At 42.8% G+C, this 14,816-nt stretch overlaps 1 protein-coding gene across 1 annotated transcript; it reads left to right on the top strand.

Moving 5' to 3' along the window:
* Nucleotides 1–422: 422 nt before the first annotated feature.
* Nucleotides 423–14,544, top strand: rasgrp3 (RAS guanyl releasing protein 3 (calcium and DAG-regulated)). The gene is made up of 17 exons (XM_076164195.1): nt 423–753; nt 6,609–6,748; nt 6,922–7,024; nt 8,081–8,143; nt 8,928–9,059; nt 9,496–9,643; nt 10,936–11,109; nt 11,243–11,359; nt 11,690–11,968; nt 12,197–12,277; nt 12,363–12,476; nt 12,599–12,714; nt 12,864–13,011; nt 13,207–13,243; nt 13,363–13,512; nt 13,704–14,086; nt 14,329–14,544. Exons 2-17 carry the CDS (start codon nt 6,679–6,681, stop codon nt 14,335–14,337), a joined length of 2,124 nt encoding a protein of 707 aa, XP_076020310.1. The 5' UTR covers nt 423–753; nt 6,609–6,678; the 3' UTR covers nt 14,338–14,544.
* The last annotated feature ends 272 nt before the right edge of the window (nt 14,545–14,816 follow it).

The following is a 14,816-nucleotide window of genomic DNA, read 5'->3' as shown; positions in this document are numbered from 1 at the left end:
AATGCCGGAACACACACACACACACTCCACCCTGCCTGTGAAGTGGCTAGATAATGATACGACATTGTGTTATCACGCCGTGTTTCAGAACATTTCTCTCAGGGACATTTATTGGCAAAGATTTCGAATTTGTCCACCAGTAAGTCGTCCACACCCTATGATGTCATACTGCATCGTCTATGATTGATGAATGTCAAAGTTCACAGTGTTATTGTTTGCGATTTGTGGAGTCCAAAGGGGGAAAATGGGTCACAAAATGTGGAAAAACTCAACGATTGGCGGTTTTTGAATCCTGCTGCCAGGCCATTGCCGGGATTTGAAACAGGAAGACGCGCCGAAACAAACATCAATGTGCACACAAGCATATTGTGACACATTTCCTGCTCTGCTCTTTTCCATTTTACCTTGTGTGGTCCCTATATTTAGCCCAACCCAGGGAAGCTAACCGGCACAGGCAGGAAAACTAAGTTGGGAAAGAATTGAAGGAAGTCTACTGGCCATTTAGACAAACAACTCACACACTGGGTTTAGTGCTCACTGAATGCTTAGCACCGTATGGGCCAGTGAGACAAAAGAGGGCCATGTGAAAAAAGAGTCCATCCAGCGCCGAGGACTATGCTTGGGTTTGTAGCACCCGTGTGGATCAGACTGAGTTTGGCTCTTGGTGTGGATTTGAATGGACAAAAAGTGGATCCACACAGTCTGCTGGTAGATGCGGGCTGGACTCTGGGCTCGCTGAACATCTGGGACGAGGTAAGGAGGCACCAGTGTGGTTGTTTATATGGAATGTATGATGGAATCGCCTCAAATTTGCTTGAATCTTGCAACAACATTGAAATCTGTTGTAAACACGGCGCCACAATCAAAGTCATGGTTGGCACTGGTGTTGTTTTGTTGAAATGGGATCTAAATATCTCTCTGGTATTGGTTGTAAAAATGAATTACCACTTCTATTATTGAATATATCTGTATTGTTGAGAGTATTTTGCTAGTAGAGTATACAGTCTATGTAAATATGCCAAATACATATGCCATCTGTAATTCTTTTCTAATTTGTGAATGTAGTTTGACATTATCGTCTCTGTATTTTTACCGGTGCCAGAATCTTTGAATTGAGCAACAGTTGCATGCAGTCATGACCCAGAAGCAGCAGCAGCTCCAGCTCCATGTGCATCACCTGTTTAGCATAATTATTTCATTGGTTGTCACCTGAGCAACAGCTCAGAATAGATCAGAGGTAATCTGACCTCCACTCTGAAAATTTATGAATTGTTTCCCCATCACCTGGCAGCACTTTTTCCATAACAGAGTGTAATTAGGGACATTGACCATTGCAAGAAGCGACCTTTTGACCTTTGGACTTCCTTTGTCTTGTCTGTCTCTCTCACACACGCATATTTCTAGACTTACAAACTGCCTAACTACCCAGCAAACAGTGCTGGAGAGTGTGTGTGTGTGTGTGTGTGTGTGTGTGTGTGTGTGTGTGTGTGTGTGTGTGTGTGTGTGTGTGTGTGTGTGTGTGTGTGTGTGTCCCCATACCAAAACATGGCTACTTTAGAGGAATAAGAGTGGCCCCCAAATTCTAAAATTGGTTGAGCCCAGATTGGCTTTCGTTTTCATTGATGCCGTGCTTTCCCTGATGTATTGTAGCAACTGGAGGAGTCGGTCGCTCTGATTTTGTGATGTGATCTGGTGCTGATTCAGATGAGGATCTAGTTGACTGACACATGTTCTCAGGCAGGAGTCACTTACAGTACAAACAGCAGAGTCACAGTGAAGTACCACGTAGGGATCGGAACGTACCACCATTATGTAACCAAGATAACACTCATCATTAAGCTTCAGCACCTTGACTGCCATGTTCATTGTGACTGGATCTAATCGGGGGAATGATGCACTGTGAACGTATTAATAGCTGTGAAGAGACCTGTGTGTCTGAGTGGGTCAGCTGGAGCTGAAGTCCTTACTGAAGACCATCAGTGTCATGACAACACCTGACACATGGAAGCTGGAGAGCTCATCAGATTGACACTTAGGCCGGAGCACCATCTTTAACCCCAATAATCAGCTGGTCTCTCTCTGAACCAATCAAACCATAATACTGCAGGTTCTTTCTGTAATCCTAGACGTTCAAAATAATATCAAACTGACGGACGGGAGAAGCAGGAGTGCTGCAAATTTACAGTGCAGAAGAAAAAGTGGTCAAAAAACTCAAACTAATAATGAAAAGGTGATCAATCAATTATCCCAAAAAAATCAATCAGTCTGAATGACATTTCAAAATATCAACAGGTATATAGGACAAATATTATACACCTTTGAAATAGCTATTTGAACTGAAACTCCCCCCTACAACACAGTTGGTGCCTTCCCTCCTCAGGAACACCCCCAATTAGGGAACACAGCAGCTGGCCCTGTTTGTTGGCACTTCCTGGGTCTAATTAGAGTGGATGGCCAACCACAGCAGACAACAAAGGTAAATACATGCATTAAGATATGTCATAATAACCAAATCACACTGGGCAAGAATCATATCATATCTGAAAGACCACAAGATTTTTGGATTTAAATTAAAAAGAGTGTAATTAGCTGGGATAAATTGTGCACACGACTCGTCTTAGTACAGTCAATAGATTTAATCAGGCTCAGCAGTAAGTACAGGTTGTGTCCTCATAGTTGAATACATATATGCGATGTGACTGATTGGGGACATGTACACACAGGCACGCACACGCACACGCACACACACACTCAGGCCATGTGCTTAATCTCTGCTACCAGCTGTGTGAACTGTGGGTCATTGGAACATCTGTCTGTAGAAGCAGACATGAATCTAACCTGTCTGGTCTGGTGACCTTCACACTCGCTCCTCCCTGCTAACGTTCTCTCAGTGAGCGCTTACATCGTTGTGTGGGTTTTATATTAGCATTCCATGTTTACATTATTGTTATGGTTACAGTTAAGGATGCTCAGATGCTCTTGACAAACGTAACATTATTGCATTAACTGAGCTTTGTTTATTTTTCCAGGAAGCCTTTTTCCTCCTGCGGCCTTGTCACTTTTACCTCTTAACCTCAAACTGCTGCCCTGTGGAGGTGCAGATATTTGACCTCTACCTCTGTGTCGCTTGGTATCACTTGTTGAAAACTGGGCGGTTCTGATGCAAAAAAAAAAGGACACAGACAAAATCCCCTAAACAGCTTTCCTCCAAAGGGAAACTGCTATTATACACAGAAAGTGGTGTGTTTGAATACTAATTTAAGTGCTGAATGTTTTCTTGTGTGATTTAAGGTTTGTTTACATCAGTTTTACACCATTTAGGCGGAAAATGCTAACGGAATTGTGCTTTAATATTATGTCAACACACTTGGGTATAAATTAATTCTATTTCAGAGTTTAGTGTAAATCAGCTGAAGGCCCTAAAGGATGTAATAAACCTAATGTGTGTGTGAGCAAGGGGTGGGGTGGGAGGTCACATGGCAGGGTTGCTGCTGCTGCAGGCTGCTGTGTTTACCAACAGCAGCAGCAGCAGCAGCAGCAGAGGCAGGAGGAGGAGGAAGAGGAGGAGGAGGAGATAGTGTAGTAGACGCTGCACCGTGGGAGGCTCTTTGACAGCCTGCAGCATGTAGCAGTGTTACCAGTACTACAGTGAAAGGACTGATCCTCAGCCTGGATGGTTGCTAATCTGGAGCGGTTTAGGGGGTAAGACTTCATAGATTTTGTAGTTTGTATGTCAGTTTTAGTTTGTATCTTTCAAAACTGCAACAGCCACATTTTAAGCCTTACACTTCTCATGTGCAAGGGGACTGAATTGAATTACAGTAAGTTGTTTGGGTGTGTGTAATTGACGTTTGTGATCGGATGGAAAAGTGGAAGATAACAGTGCTGTATTTTAGAGATCTGCCTTTTTATAATGAGCAGATTTGAATGTTTGAATGCAGAATGCTTGTATATATATCGCATGTGAACAGTTGCATGTTTGTGCACTCATACAAATCTTATGTGTGATTCATGTGTGTGTGTTTGTGATTACCTACGGCGAGCGTATGTCAGTGGAGTACACATACACATAAAAAGAGCGGAATGATGCATCAGCAGGCCAGAGGCAGAGACACAGTGACCCATTGTGGAGGCAGAAAGCACAAGTCCTGCTAAAGGGCACAGCTGACCCAAGTAAGCAGACGAGATGACAGAAAACAAGAATGTGTCAGCGTGTTTGTCCTGTAGCAATTGAGGTATTACGCATTAACGCTTGACAGTTTTAGAATGGCCTTTTTGTTGTTTGGGAGGCATTTCTGCGTCATGCTGTCAGTGGTGGAGGAAGCAGGCGGCATTTACTGAGCTCATGTGTTGCACTTTGGCTCTGTTTATGATCTGACTTATTTTATGACTTACCCTATATTTTAGAACACACACAGTTGTAATGTGAGGTGATGATATTTAATGACCACTTTTGCCATATTTACAAAGCTACTTGTTTAATGTACACAGGTGTGAGATCATAATAATTCCAGTTAGTGAAGCGTGCATGCCAGATGTTTGTTCTTAGTCCTGATCATTAATTATTATTGTGATGAAATAGATATTGAAATTGACATTTGAGCAACAGTGCAGCTCTCCAGGCAGACTTCAACAAAACTCCACAGGCTTTCCTGGGATTGTTGACGTGTGAAATCGTCAGAGCACAAGCAGTAACGATAGTTTTAGGAAGCTAAGAGCAGTTTGATCACCACATTTAGTAATTCCCAGGATTACCCCGTCTAAGATCTCATCCTTTTACAGAGCAAACAGTGCCTTCATTCAGTCTTGGCAACTGCACGCACACATACACACACACTGCTGATGTTGACGCAAGTGTCACAAAATAAATTAGATGTTGGCCAGTGACGTCTTTTGTGCCTCACAGGGGTGATGGGAATTGATTACATACTAAGCCATTAACAAGTACCAAACCCCCAGCTCCCACAATGCACTCCTCATCCACATTCATCAGACTCAACGATCTGGCAAGCAGCTGATCCTCACGTACTGTGTGAATCCAAAATAGCTCGGCATCACAATGGCAACCCCAATATTGGCAAAAAAAGTGTGAAATCGCAAAACAAGCAGGGAAAATGGCTTATTTGAAATAAATAAACAAAGCATTTTAGGGGAAGTGTATTGCCGTGAACATGTGTAGCTTTCAGTGAGAAGAAAAGGAGGAGCATGAAGGTGCTTGTCCTTGTCTATAATATAATATAATAATCAAAATGATGACGCACACTCAGTTTGTATTGTCAGTTTGATGTGACTAATTACATCCAGACTTACAACAGTATTGGCATTATATAAGACTCACATTTCTGTCTCCATGACACATGCAGGGCCTGGCAGCTGCCATAGAAGAGGAGACGTGCTTGTCTTTCACTCGCACCTGTTAGAGGACAGCAAGAGCACTACAGGTTAACTAAGGAAATAATTAACTGGAGGTACACAGGCAACGCTGCTCATAGACGTAGGTGGTTTATGGCTGCAGGAGTCTGGCGTTCAAATTTCTCACTGCCAGTATTGCGTTTACATTGAGTCATTAGGGCAACACATTGAATCAAAGCAACCTAACCTGCATGTCACTGGGGCTTGAGCTGGATTTTAACCCACAACCTTCATTTATATGAGGCCAGTATTGCTGTTGTTGCAATGCTTGATATATGATACTTAATATTATTGTTCCAGTTATATCAGGGATACAGATTTAAGTGCCACAGTATTTATTAGGTTTCAATATTTTATATATTTCAAACTTATTTCAATGTTGCCACTTCTAATATGCCAAGTGCTGCTGTAGAGAAACTGATGAATAATACAAGCCCAACACTCCATCTCTCTCTCTCACGCATCTCTCGCTGTGAGCAGATAAATATGGACACGTGCTCTTGTACTGCATGTTGCTCTGTCTGCTGCAGGCTGGTGGGGACACGCAAACCTGCCAAGACTCCTGCAAGTGCTGCACGAAGGACAACAACACAAAGAAACTTGGTCACTTGATGACCTGAGGATTTTTATTCTATTTCAAATTACTTTGACATTTTTGCAGATTCTTTTCCTCTCTCCTATTTCAGAGAGTTTGGGCTCAGTGACAGTATATAGAAGGTAATCAGACCTTTAAATATAGAATGCTTGACCTAAACCCCACCTTATAATGTACAAGTTGTTGTTGTTGTTGTAGTTGCAAGTTAACCTGTTTTGAAAACTGAGATGTCAAGGTGCACTGTGGTCTCTTTTGAGTTTCCTGTGGAGTCTGTAGTCTGGACATCAGGCAGCACAATAGGCATCAATGCAGAATCGTCCCCACCCACAAGTAGAAATGTAATAATGTTGTGAGAGGGAACACTGGTGTTATGGTGTTACAGACAAATGTCATTGCTGTGAGTCGAAACATCATTGTCATTTTGAACAATAGAAACATTGTCATGGTTTGAAATATTATCACCGTCATCACCGCGGACTGAAATGTTGTCACTGCCCACAAGCAGAAACACCTCAACCTGCAAATAGAAATATCACCGTTTTTGCCAACAGTTAAATGTGTTTATTACTCTTACTGAAGATTGGTTCTCTCCTCCTTCCAGGTAAACCCTGATTGGTCAAGAACAGTGAGCAGTAGGTTTTGACCTCTTTTCTTCTCTCCGCCGTGGCACCATGGGATCCTCCACACTGGGAAAGGCAGCGTCTCTGGATGCGCTCTTAAATGAATGCATCCATGCATTTGGTGAGTGACGCATGGGTGGACAGCGGCAAAATGTCTCAAACCACGCAGGTGTTTATGTGTATGCTACATTAAACCATGACACCGCACTTACTCATTCAACACAATATGGTGGCACAGGTGAAGATATTGAACTGTGATGGTGGCTGGTGACACTGTGTTGTTTCTCTCCATAGATGACAATGGGGAGCTGCGGGCCAACCTGCTTCCTCGCAGCCTGCTGCTGATGCATCGCTGGTATGTCACATCCTCTGAGATGGCTGGGAAACTACTTATGATATATCCTTTCCCGCTCAAATTTGGATATTTGTCAAACTATGCGTCATCTTCACAAGTGGCTGTAAACAAATCTTAATTTCCACACATTATCAAGTACCAAACAATCTGATTTACACACAAGTCTATGCAAGAAATATTGTATATATATATATCCTATTAATTGTATCTCACTGTATAGACATGAAGAACAAGTACAATCCACTGAACAGAGACATAGTGCATCATAACGGGCAAAAGAAGAGGAATAGAAGGAAGCCCACAAGATGAACACAAATGCTCTTCAGTCTCTTTTAGAGACAACAGCATAGCTCAGGGTTGTTTTCTTGCTTTCAGCTGCTGTCTTCCCCCCACCCTTCCTCTTGTTGTGGTATGTTAATGTGAAATGAGGAGTATTGATCTGTATTGATCCTTTCCCGGATCGATGTCCTTGGAGCTGCACTGTAAGTGCTCAGCTGTGCTATGAGATATCAGAGGGACATTTCCAGCCTTAACAGAGCAATACCAAGGGATACTACTCTGCTTGGCCTTAGGTAGTGTATGGCCATGTATAATATTGGTATCAGTATGCAATTTGGAGGGCAGGGAAAGAGTAAATTGTCTTCTCCAGTCTCCATCATAAAAATTTGTCTCTAAATGGTTAACATACATAAGACAAACAACAATAAGATTTGTTTTTCGTGTTTTAGTGATGACCGAATGAATCCATTGTACCCTCCATTATGCTGCGAAATGTTGCAAATACAAAACCAAAAATAGTCACACTGCCAAAGTAATGATAACATTAAAAACCCCAAAGCAATTCTTCTTTGTATTACTGCAGTCAGTCGTAAATGCCAATGACGCACTCTGACGTCAGTGGAGGGTACGCAGAACTACAACCACAGTTTGACTGAATAACCTTTGTTCTCTGTACCTGGAAATCAGCACCGATCGGCTCAGAGCTCAAGTCAAATCACATCAGATTGTATGTGCCAGAGTTTGAACAATTATTCCGTATTACACGACATTGTTTTAGTTTATTCCAGATGTTGGATTAAGTCCTTAATGTATGCCCACGTATCGAGGCTGCCAGGGTGACAGCTGCCAGAGAACCAGGCTGAAGATTTGTTATTTAATGAGGTAAAGTATTAAAGCGTTTCACTTTTATTTCTCAGCCAAGCCGAGGGCCCCCTCAACTTCTTTACACGCTGGGATGCAGGGCTCAGAAATCATTGCAGAGAAAGCATTTACCATGTGACTTGTTCAGATTTGATGGCCAATAATTGCAAACCTGCGCTGAAGTGGATGTAAAACAAGCTGCAAAACCAAATTATTAGTGGGATGTTCATCAAGACTTGTAGGACAAATATGTAGAAGAAAAAAAAAGAATCCATCCAAAATAGCTCAGTTGTAAACAGGAAAATAGTTCCATAAATAAACATAGTTAGAAAGTCACTTATAATTGATGTATAATTGACGACTCGATTAAAAATAAATACCCGTGTAATTGATTATTCGGCAATGTGACCCCGCACTCCAACCCCGTTGTTGGCCATAATGCGCCATGACGTTGCCTTTAAGCATCAAACAAAGGCGCTATGGATGAGGCTCTGAGCAGTAAAAGACCAAAGGCATTGAGTTGTTTGGGAACATTTGACATACAAACCAGAAGATAATGCAGTTGTGTGCCAACACTGCAAAAAATGGCTTAAAGCTTAAAGAGACTCCATAACCTACATTTACTTTATCTAAATCCTTTGATTACTCAATAACATAAATGATAACTGTGGATTAATAACTATTACAGTGTTTTTCATTGCATTCATTCCATCATCATATCAACGTGTGTGCAGTATTAAAATGATTGCTGGTCGCTGAAGAAATGCCAACATGGAAATGTCACTGTGTGTGTGTGTGTGTTAAGGTACTGGATAGTCACGTTCCCTGCCGAGTTCAACTTGGATTTAGGTCTGATCCGGATCACAGAAGAGTTCAGGGATGTAGCTGCTCAGCTTGGCTGCGAAGAGCATTTCAAACTCATCGACATCTCCACCATGTAAAACAATCCTTTATTATCATTATTACTTCTCACCTTCAACTAATACTAACCTAATTCAAAGTTCAGCCCTAAATCCATGTCTTAAATTTTACAGTAACCCATGTTGTTCTTGTTTGACTGCTTTACATCATATGAACTGGATAACAGATTACATACTTACAGATCCTAAACCAAGCAAAAAGGCCTTAAATGTGTCTGTGATTTGTTCCTAAACATTAGCTCTGCATCATATTACTGGTGGCAATTTTTCGAAGTAAACTCACTGATTGAAAATGTTCCAATGGCCCACATGACATAACCGCTCAAAAACACTCACTGATGGTCTAAAACTCATAGGGGTCCGGAAGTACAAAGAAAACACAAATAAACACTCCACATTCCACATTCCACCCCTGAGTGAATCATATGTATTGTATCATCTGTCTCCTTGTAGTCCGTCCTATGACTGGATGCGAAAGTTGACCCAGCGGAAAAAGCAGGCAAAGAAAGGCAAAGCCTCGCTGCTGTTTGATCACCTGGAACCCATGGAGCTGGCCGAGCATCTCACCTTCCTGGAGTTCAAGTCCATCAGAAGGATATCGGTATGTACATCTCACAGTTTTGTTTGACAAGTTTTGTTTATTGAAATCAGCAGCAACATATCATACATGACACCAAAAACTGACTGTGTGGTTGAAACTTAACGTGACATTATTTATGCATTGGGCACCAAGTTGTTTCCTCTTACCGATTGGTGACAAAGCCAAGATCTAATCACAATGAGTTGACAGAACCGCTTTAGTGACCCCTTATGGATGGAAATGTGAATGCTGAATGAAACTTGAGTTTGTCATATTGTGTGAATCCCTGATGAAAAATGGTCACATGTTGGCTCTTGGGAAGCTGTCCACCTGCTGCAAAGCTTTGATATGAAGCCAGCTGGCGTCTGAGCTGCCCTGTTTCCACTGGCCAGATGGTCAACTGGTCAGGAAGAGAACAAAATATATTTTCTGACTGTTATTGAAATTGTGTTAAAAATAGTTTTGTGTTGTGTGTGTGTGTGTGTGTGTGTGTGTGTGTGTGTGTGTGTGTGTGTGTGTGTGTGTTTGTAAGTTGTTTTGGTCAGGTGCAAACAGTGTTGTGTTGTTGTTGGGACACATGCTGTTTGGATTGGATTCAAGTAACTGCACTTATTTTCCCACGCTCACGTCTGCACTTCCGGTTTGCGTGCTCAGGTAGCTTAAGGCATAAAGGGGATTTTTGGTTTTCTTACTGGTAAATAGGGACAGGATTTACAGTTTCCAATCGAACAAAATAACCTTAACATCCATACCAGCGTTGTATTTTCTGTGCATATTCATGATCACCAGAGGATGCATTCCAGTGACTATGGCGTTCCAGAGATTGACCTTTCCTCTAGCACCACCATCCGGCCCAAATGTTTTATTATTTAACATTCTGATTACTATGAATCTCCCCGGAGGATTAACCCTTTCCAATTTGGATACTACACCAGCTTTCCACTGCTGTGTTGACTTCACAACCCAAGAATTGAATCTTGACATTTCTTATTGCATTCATTCTCCCTAAGGCCCCATGGTCTTTCCTCTGGCACCACCTTCAGGACAGACTTTGTACATTGGCCACAATACAAGTTTGGCTCCAAGTATAGCCAAATCCTCTGGTTATTTTGGGGGGTTCTAGTGGTTACAGTTTAAAGAGTCTATGGTGCATTGCAGGTTTCAGGTTATGCTGACTGATATTCATCTTGATGACCCTGTTTTTATACCAAATTCACCATTTTCTTGTGTGATTAGTTCAGATCTATTTAAGTTCCTGTCACTTTATGCATTCAACATTTTAAATGCCTGAACTAAAATTGTTCTGTCCTCAGTTCACGGACTACCAGAGCTACGTGATCCACAGCTGCCTGGTGGATAACCCCACTCTGGAGCGCTCCATTGCTCTGTTCAACGGTGTCTCCCAGTGGGTCCAGCTCATGGTGCTCAGCAAGCTGACGCCTCAGACGCGTGCGGAGGTCATCACTAAGTACATTCATGTGGCTCAGGTAAGATGAACTGATCTTGATCCATAAAACAACTTAAGCTAACCCTGTTTCTTATTCATATTATTAACATTAGACCAGCCAAAGTGTGAAAGCTATACAAATGTCCCTCGAGCATCTCCTTCCTCCTCTGCAGAAACTTCTACAGCTGCAGAACTTCAACACTCTGATGGCTGTAGTGGGGGGACTGAGCCACAGCTCCATATCCCGACTGAAGGAGACTCACTCCCATCTGGCCCCAGAGGTACTAAAGGTAAGACGACAACACAGGAAGTACTCATGAATGCTTAAGTTCTGTTCTTGGCAACGCCTTAAGAACACACTGCAAAAAAAATGAGCTCCAGCCTTTGGAGGTTTCAATCAATTATGATCAATAATAATAATAATAAGTATGTTTTGGCACATTGCTGCTGGACAGTTGGTTTCCATTTGCCAAAGTGGCACCAACACAACACATACAGCTTATTCTGTTTACAAGGTCCACATGTGAATAGAAGTCAGAAGAATCATTTTGCATCCATTGCATCGGCTCTACCATAGTGTGTCTATGCTTCTCAAATATGCGCACCATCCCCTGCCTCAGATCTGGAGCGAAATGACGGAGCTCGTCTCTTCTAGCAACAACTACTGCTGCTATCGCAAGGCCTTCAGTGAGTGCCAGGGCTTCAAAATCCCCATCCTGGGTGTGCACCTCAAAGACCTAATTGCAGTGAATGTGGTCTTCCCTGACTGGGTGGATGACAGCAGCAAGGTGAACCTGGTGAAGATGCAGCAGCTATACATGACCTTCAATGAGTTGGTGTCATTACAGAGTGCAGTGGCCCAGGTGGAGCCCAACATGGACCTCATCTACCTGTTAACGGTGAGGGAATCGACCCACAGCCTCTGTTTAGTAACCTTAGATCTTAGACCGCTAGTGCTAACAAATACAGTGAGAACTGTGGACCCAGAATTGGGCCTTGTGTCACAGCTGAGATGTTTTGAGACAAAAAGTTGCCTGCTGGTTCAGGCAACAATCTGCGTACTGTGCCACAATCACTTGTTTCTTCATTTTTAATTTATTTAAAATCTATGTCTTTGGATTTTTCAGCTTTCTTTAGACCTTTACTACACAGAGGATGAGATTTATGAGCTGTCATTAATAAGAGAACCACGCAATCCAAAATCATTGGTGAGTTTCTCTAGAAATGGTTTGAAGTTTGTAGTTATTCCATGTTGTTTTTGTTGAAGTCCTTCATAAGTGTCTTTCTCCACAGCCAACATCTCCAACAACTCCTAACAAGCCACTGGCTCCACTGGATTGGGCTTCAGGTGTCACCACCAAACCAGACCCATCTGTCGTCAATAAACACATCAGGAAAGTGGTGGATGTGAGTAACCAGCATGAATTCTTACAGAAGGCACCAAACAAAATTCATCAATTATTAGTTCAGTGTAATGATTTGTGTCAAATCCCTCCTGAGTAACACGATTGCTCTCTCACTTTGGAAAGTCGGTGTTCAGGAATTATGACCACGATCATGATGGATACATTTCTCAAGAGGACTTTGAGAGCATCGCTGCCAACTTCCCCTTCCTGGACTCCTTTTGTGTTTTGGACAAAGATCAGTGAGTGTGGAGAGTTGCACGTCATTGATAAACCTGCAAATGTCTCATTGTAATTCCAATATTCCAATACACAGCATTTCTCTCTCAAATCTGAAGAATGTCTTTCTTGACTGTCCTTTTTTATCTCTCTCTACCTGTCTTTCTTGCAGAGATGGATTGATCAGTAAAGATGAGATGATTGCATATTTCCTGCGGGCCAACCCACTACTCCAGTGTAAGATGGGTCCAGGCTTCATCCACAACTTCCAGGAGATGACGTACCTGAAGCCGACCTTCTGTGAGCATTGTGCTGGATTTGTACGTATCTCTGAGGGTACATCACTTTGCATCCTTCCTCCTTTACATGCACGCCAGGATATGTTGTGAAGTCATATTTATCACTCGGTCGTTGACACCACTTTGTCATATCAATATGTTTCCTTATCAATATATACATATGTGTCTTTATACTTTTTAACACATGTTTTTTTTCATCTGGACCTGTTCCTGCAGCTGTGGGGAATCATCAAACAGGGCTACAAATGCAAAGGTGCCAACACATTTTGTAGTTTCTTTTGGAGGGCTAAACAAGCCCAGAATCTCAAAGCACGCCAGAAGTTGACGTTTTCTTCTTCTTCTTTTTTTTTAACTCTACCTTCACTTTTGTAGACTGTGGTGTGAACTGTCACAAGCAGTGCCGGGAGCTGCTGGTTCTGGCATGTAGGAAGCTGCTGCGCTCCAGCTCTCTGGGCAGCGTCTCTCCAGCCAGACTGACCCACTGCTCACTGCCCAGTAGCCCAGCGCTGCCCCCATGTGAAGGTGATTTTCAGCTGCAGTTATTGAAAGTATACGTTAGGATTAAGACGCCCTTACAGAAACTAAATGATAACGTCGCCGGGCAGCTACCCAGGCCGGTTATAAAGCAGCATGAGGCCAGCAGAGCTCTACATGGTACAAGTTATTTATTTGAAAGAATTGTAATCACCTTGTTTGAATTCATTTTTCTTCAGGCGAGGATGAGGTGTTTGAGTTTCCATCTGTGACGTCTGCTGGTCCATCTCTGGCCAGCCAGTCCATCACCCTGATGACCGGCTCGGCCCAGCGGATCTCTGTCCGCCTGCAGAGAGCCACCACCAGCCAGGCCACCCAGACTGAACCCCTGTGGCCCGAACATGGCTGGGGGGCCATGGACAGCGGCTCCCACACCTTTCCTAAGATGAAATACCGAACTCACCGCAAAGCCTCTAAAAACAAAGGCTTTGCACGCTGGGAAAACCACAGTGACGGGCAGCAGCAGGGAGTTACTTTCCAGGGCAGAATGAGACAAGGCTCCCAGGAAAAGTCTCCCACGTCAGGAGAGATTGTACGGAATGGGATTAAGCACAAAGGAAAGGTAATGTAGTGGATGTCTGTAATTTTTACTTACATTACAATATAATTTACCACATTAGATTTGAGATCATGTAAAGCCTTTCGTGATTCTGGTCATTAGAGGAGGTGCAATGCTGATCATAAGTTCAATCATGTTTATCCTCTCAAGTAAAGAGAATGACATCAGTGCTCTCCATTCTATTTAAAAATCCTTACTTTTGGATAAAAATGTAATTGTTAAATTGCTCTCCTCTTTTCCCACAGGACAGCTGACTTGGCCATGGTGGTGAGGACCAGTGTCAGGGGTCTAGAAGGACCCTGCTAGCCAGGACCAGGATGTTCTTCTCACTCGGGGAGGTGCTTGGCTGCCTCAGGTCCCCATTTGGTGACCGAGAGTAGCACAGTACACTGTGTCCTGTCTAGAATGCAAGCATGGACGGCTCGGACAGAGGGTACACAAGGATGCTGCAGCTACATAGAGGGACACAACCTATGATCACGAGGCTCAAGGAGAGGATCTAAGTGGAAAGTGACTCACTGAACTGCATAAAATGGCACCTCCATCCTTGCCACCAGGGTCGTTACTGACAGGTTTGGGTGTCAAGGTTCATGCCAGAGCACTCGACTTTTATTTAATTTATTTTTTTGGTTATGGCTGATGTGAAGGAAGCTGTAGGCAGGTTGAATGGCAATATGATGGAAGGAATCTACAGCCAATGAGCCAGGCATTACACATCTTCAGAACTGTTTTA

This window comes from Genypterus blacodes, unplaced genomic scaffold, assembly GCF_046128005.1.
Source record: "Genypterus blacodes isolate CSIRO-AG114 ecotype Tasmania unplaced genomic scaffold, CSIRO-AGI_Gbla_v1 ptg000012l_1, whole genome shotgun sequence".
NCBI lineage: Eukaryota > Metazoa > Chordata > Actinopteri > Ophidiiformes > Ophidiidae > Genypterus > Genypterus blacodes.
Note: the sequence above shows the minus strand (reverse complement) of the source record. Positions and strands in the feature narration are given on the sequence as shown.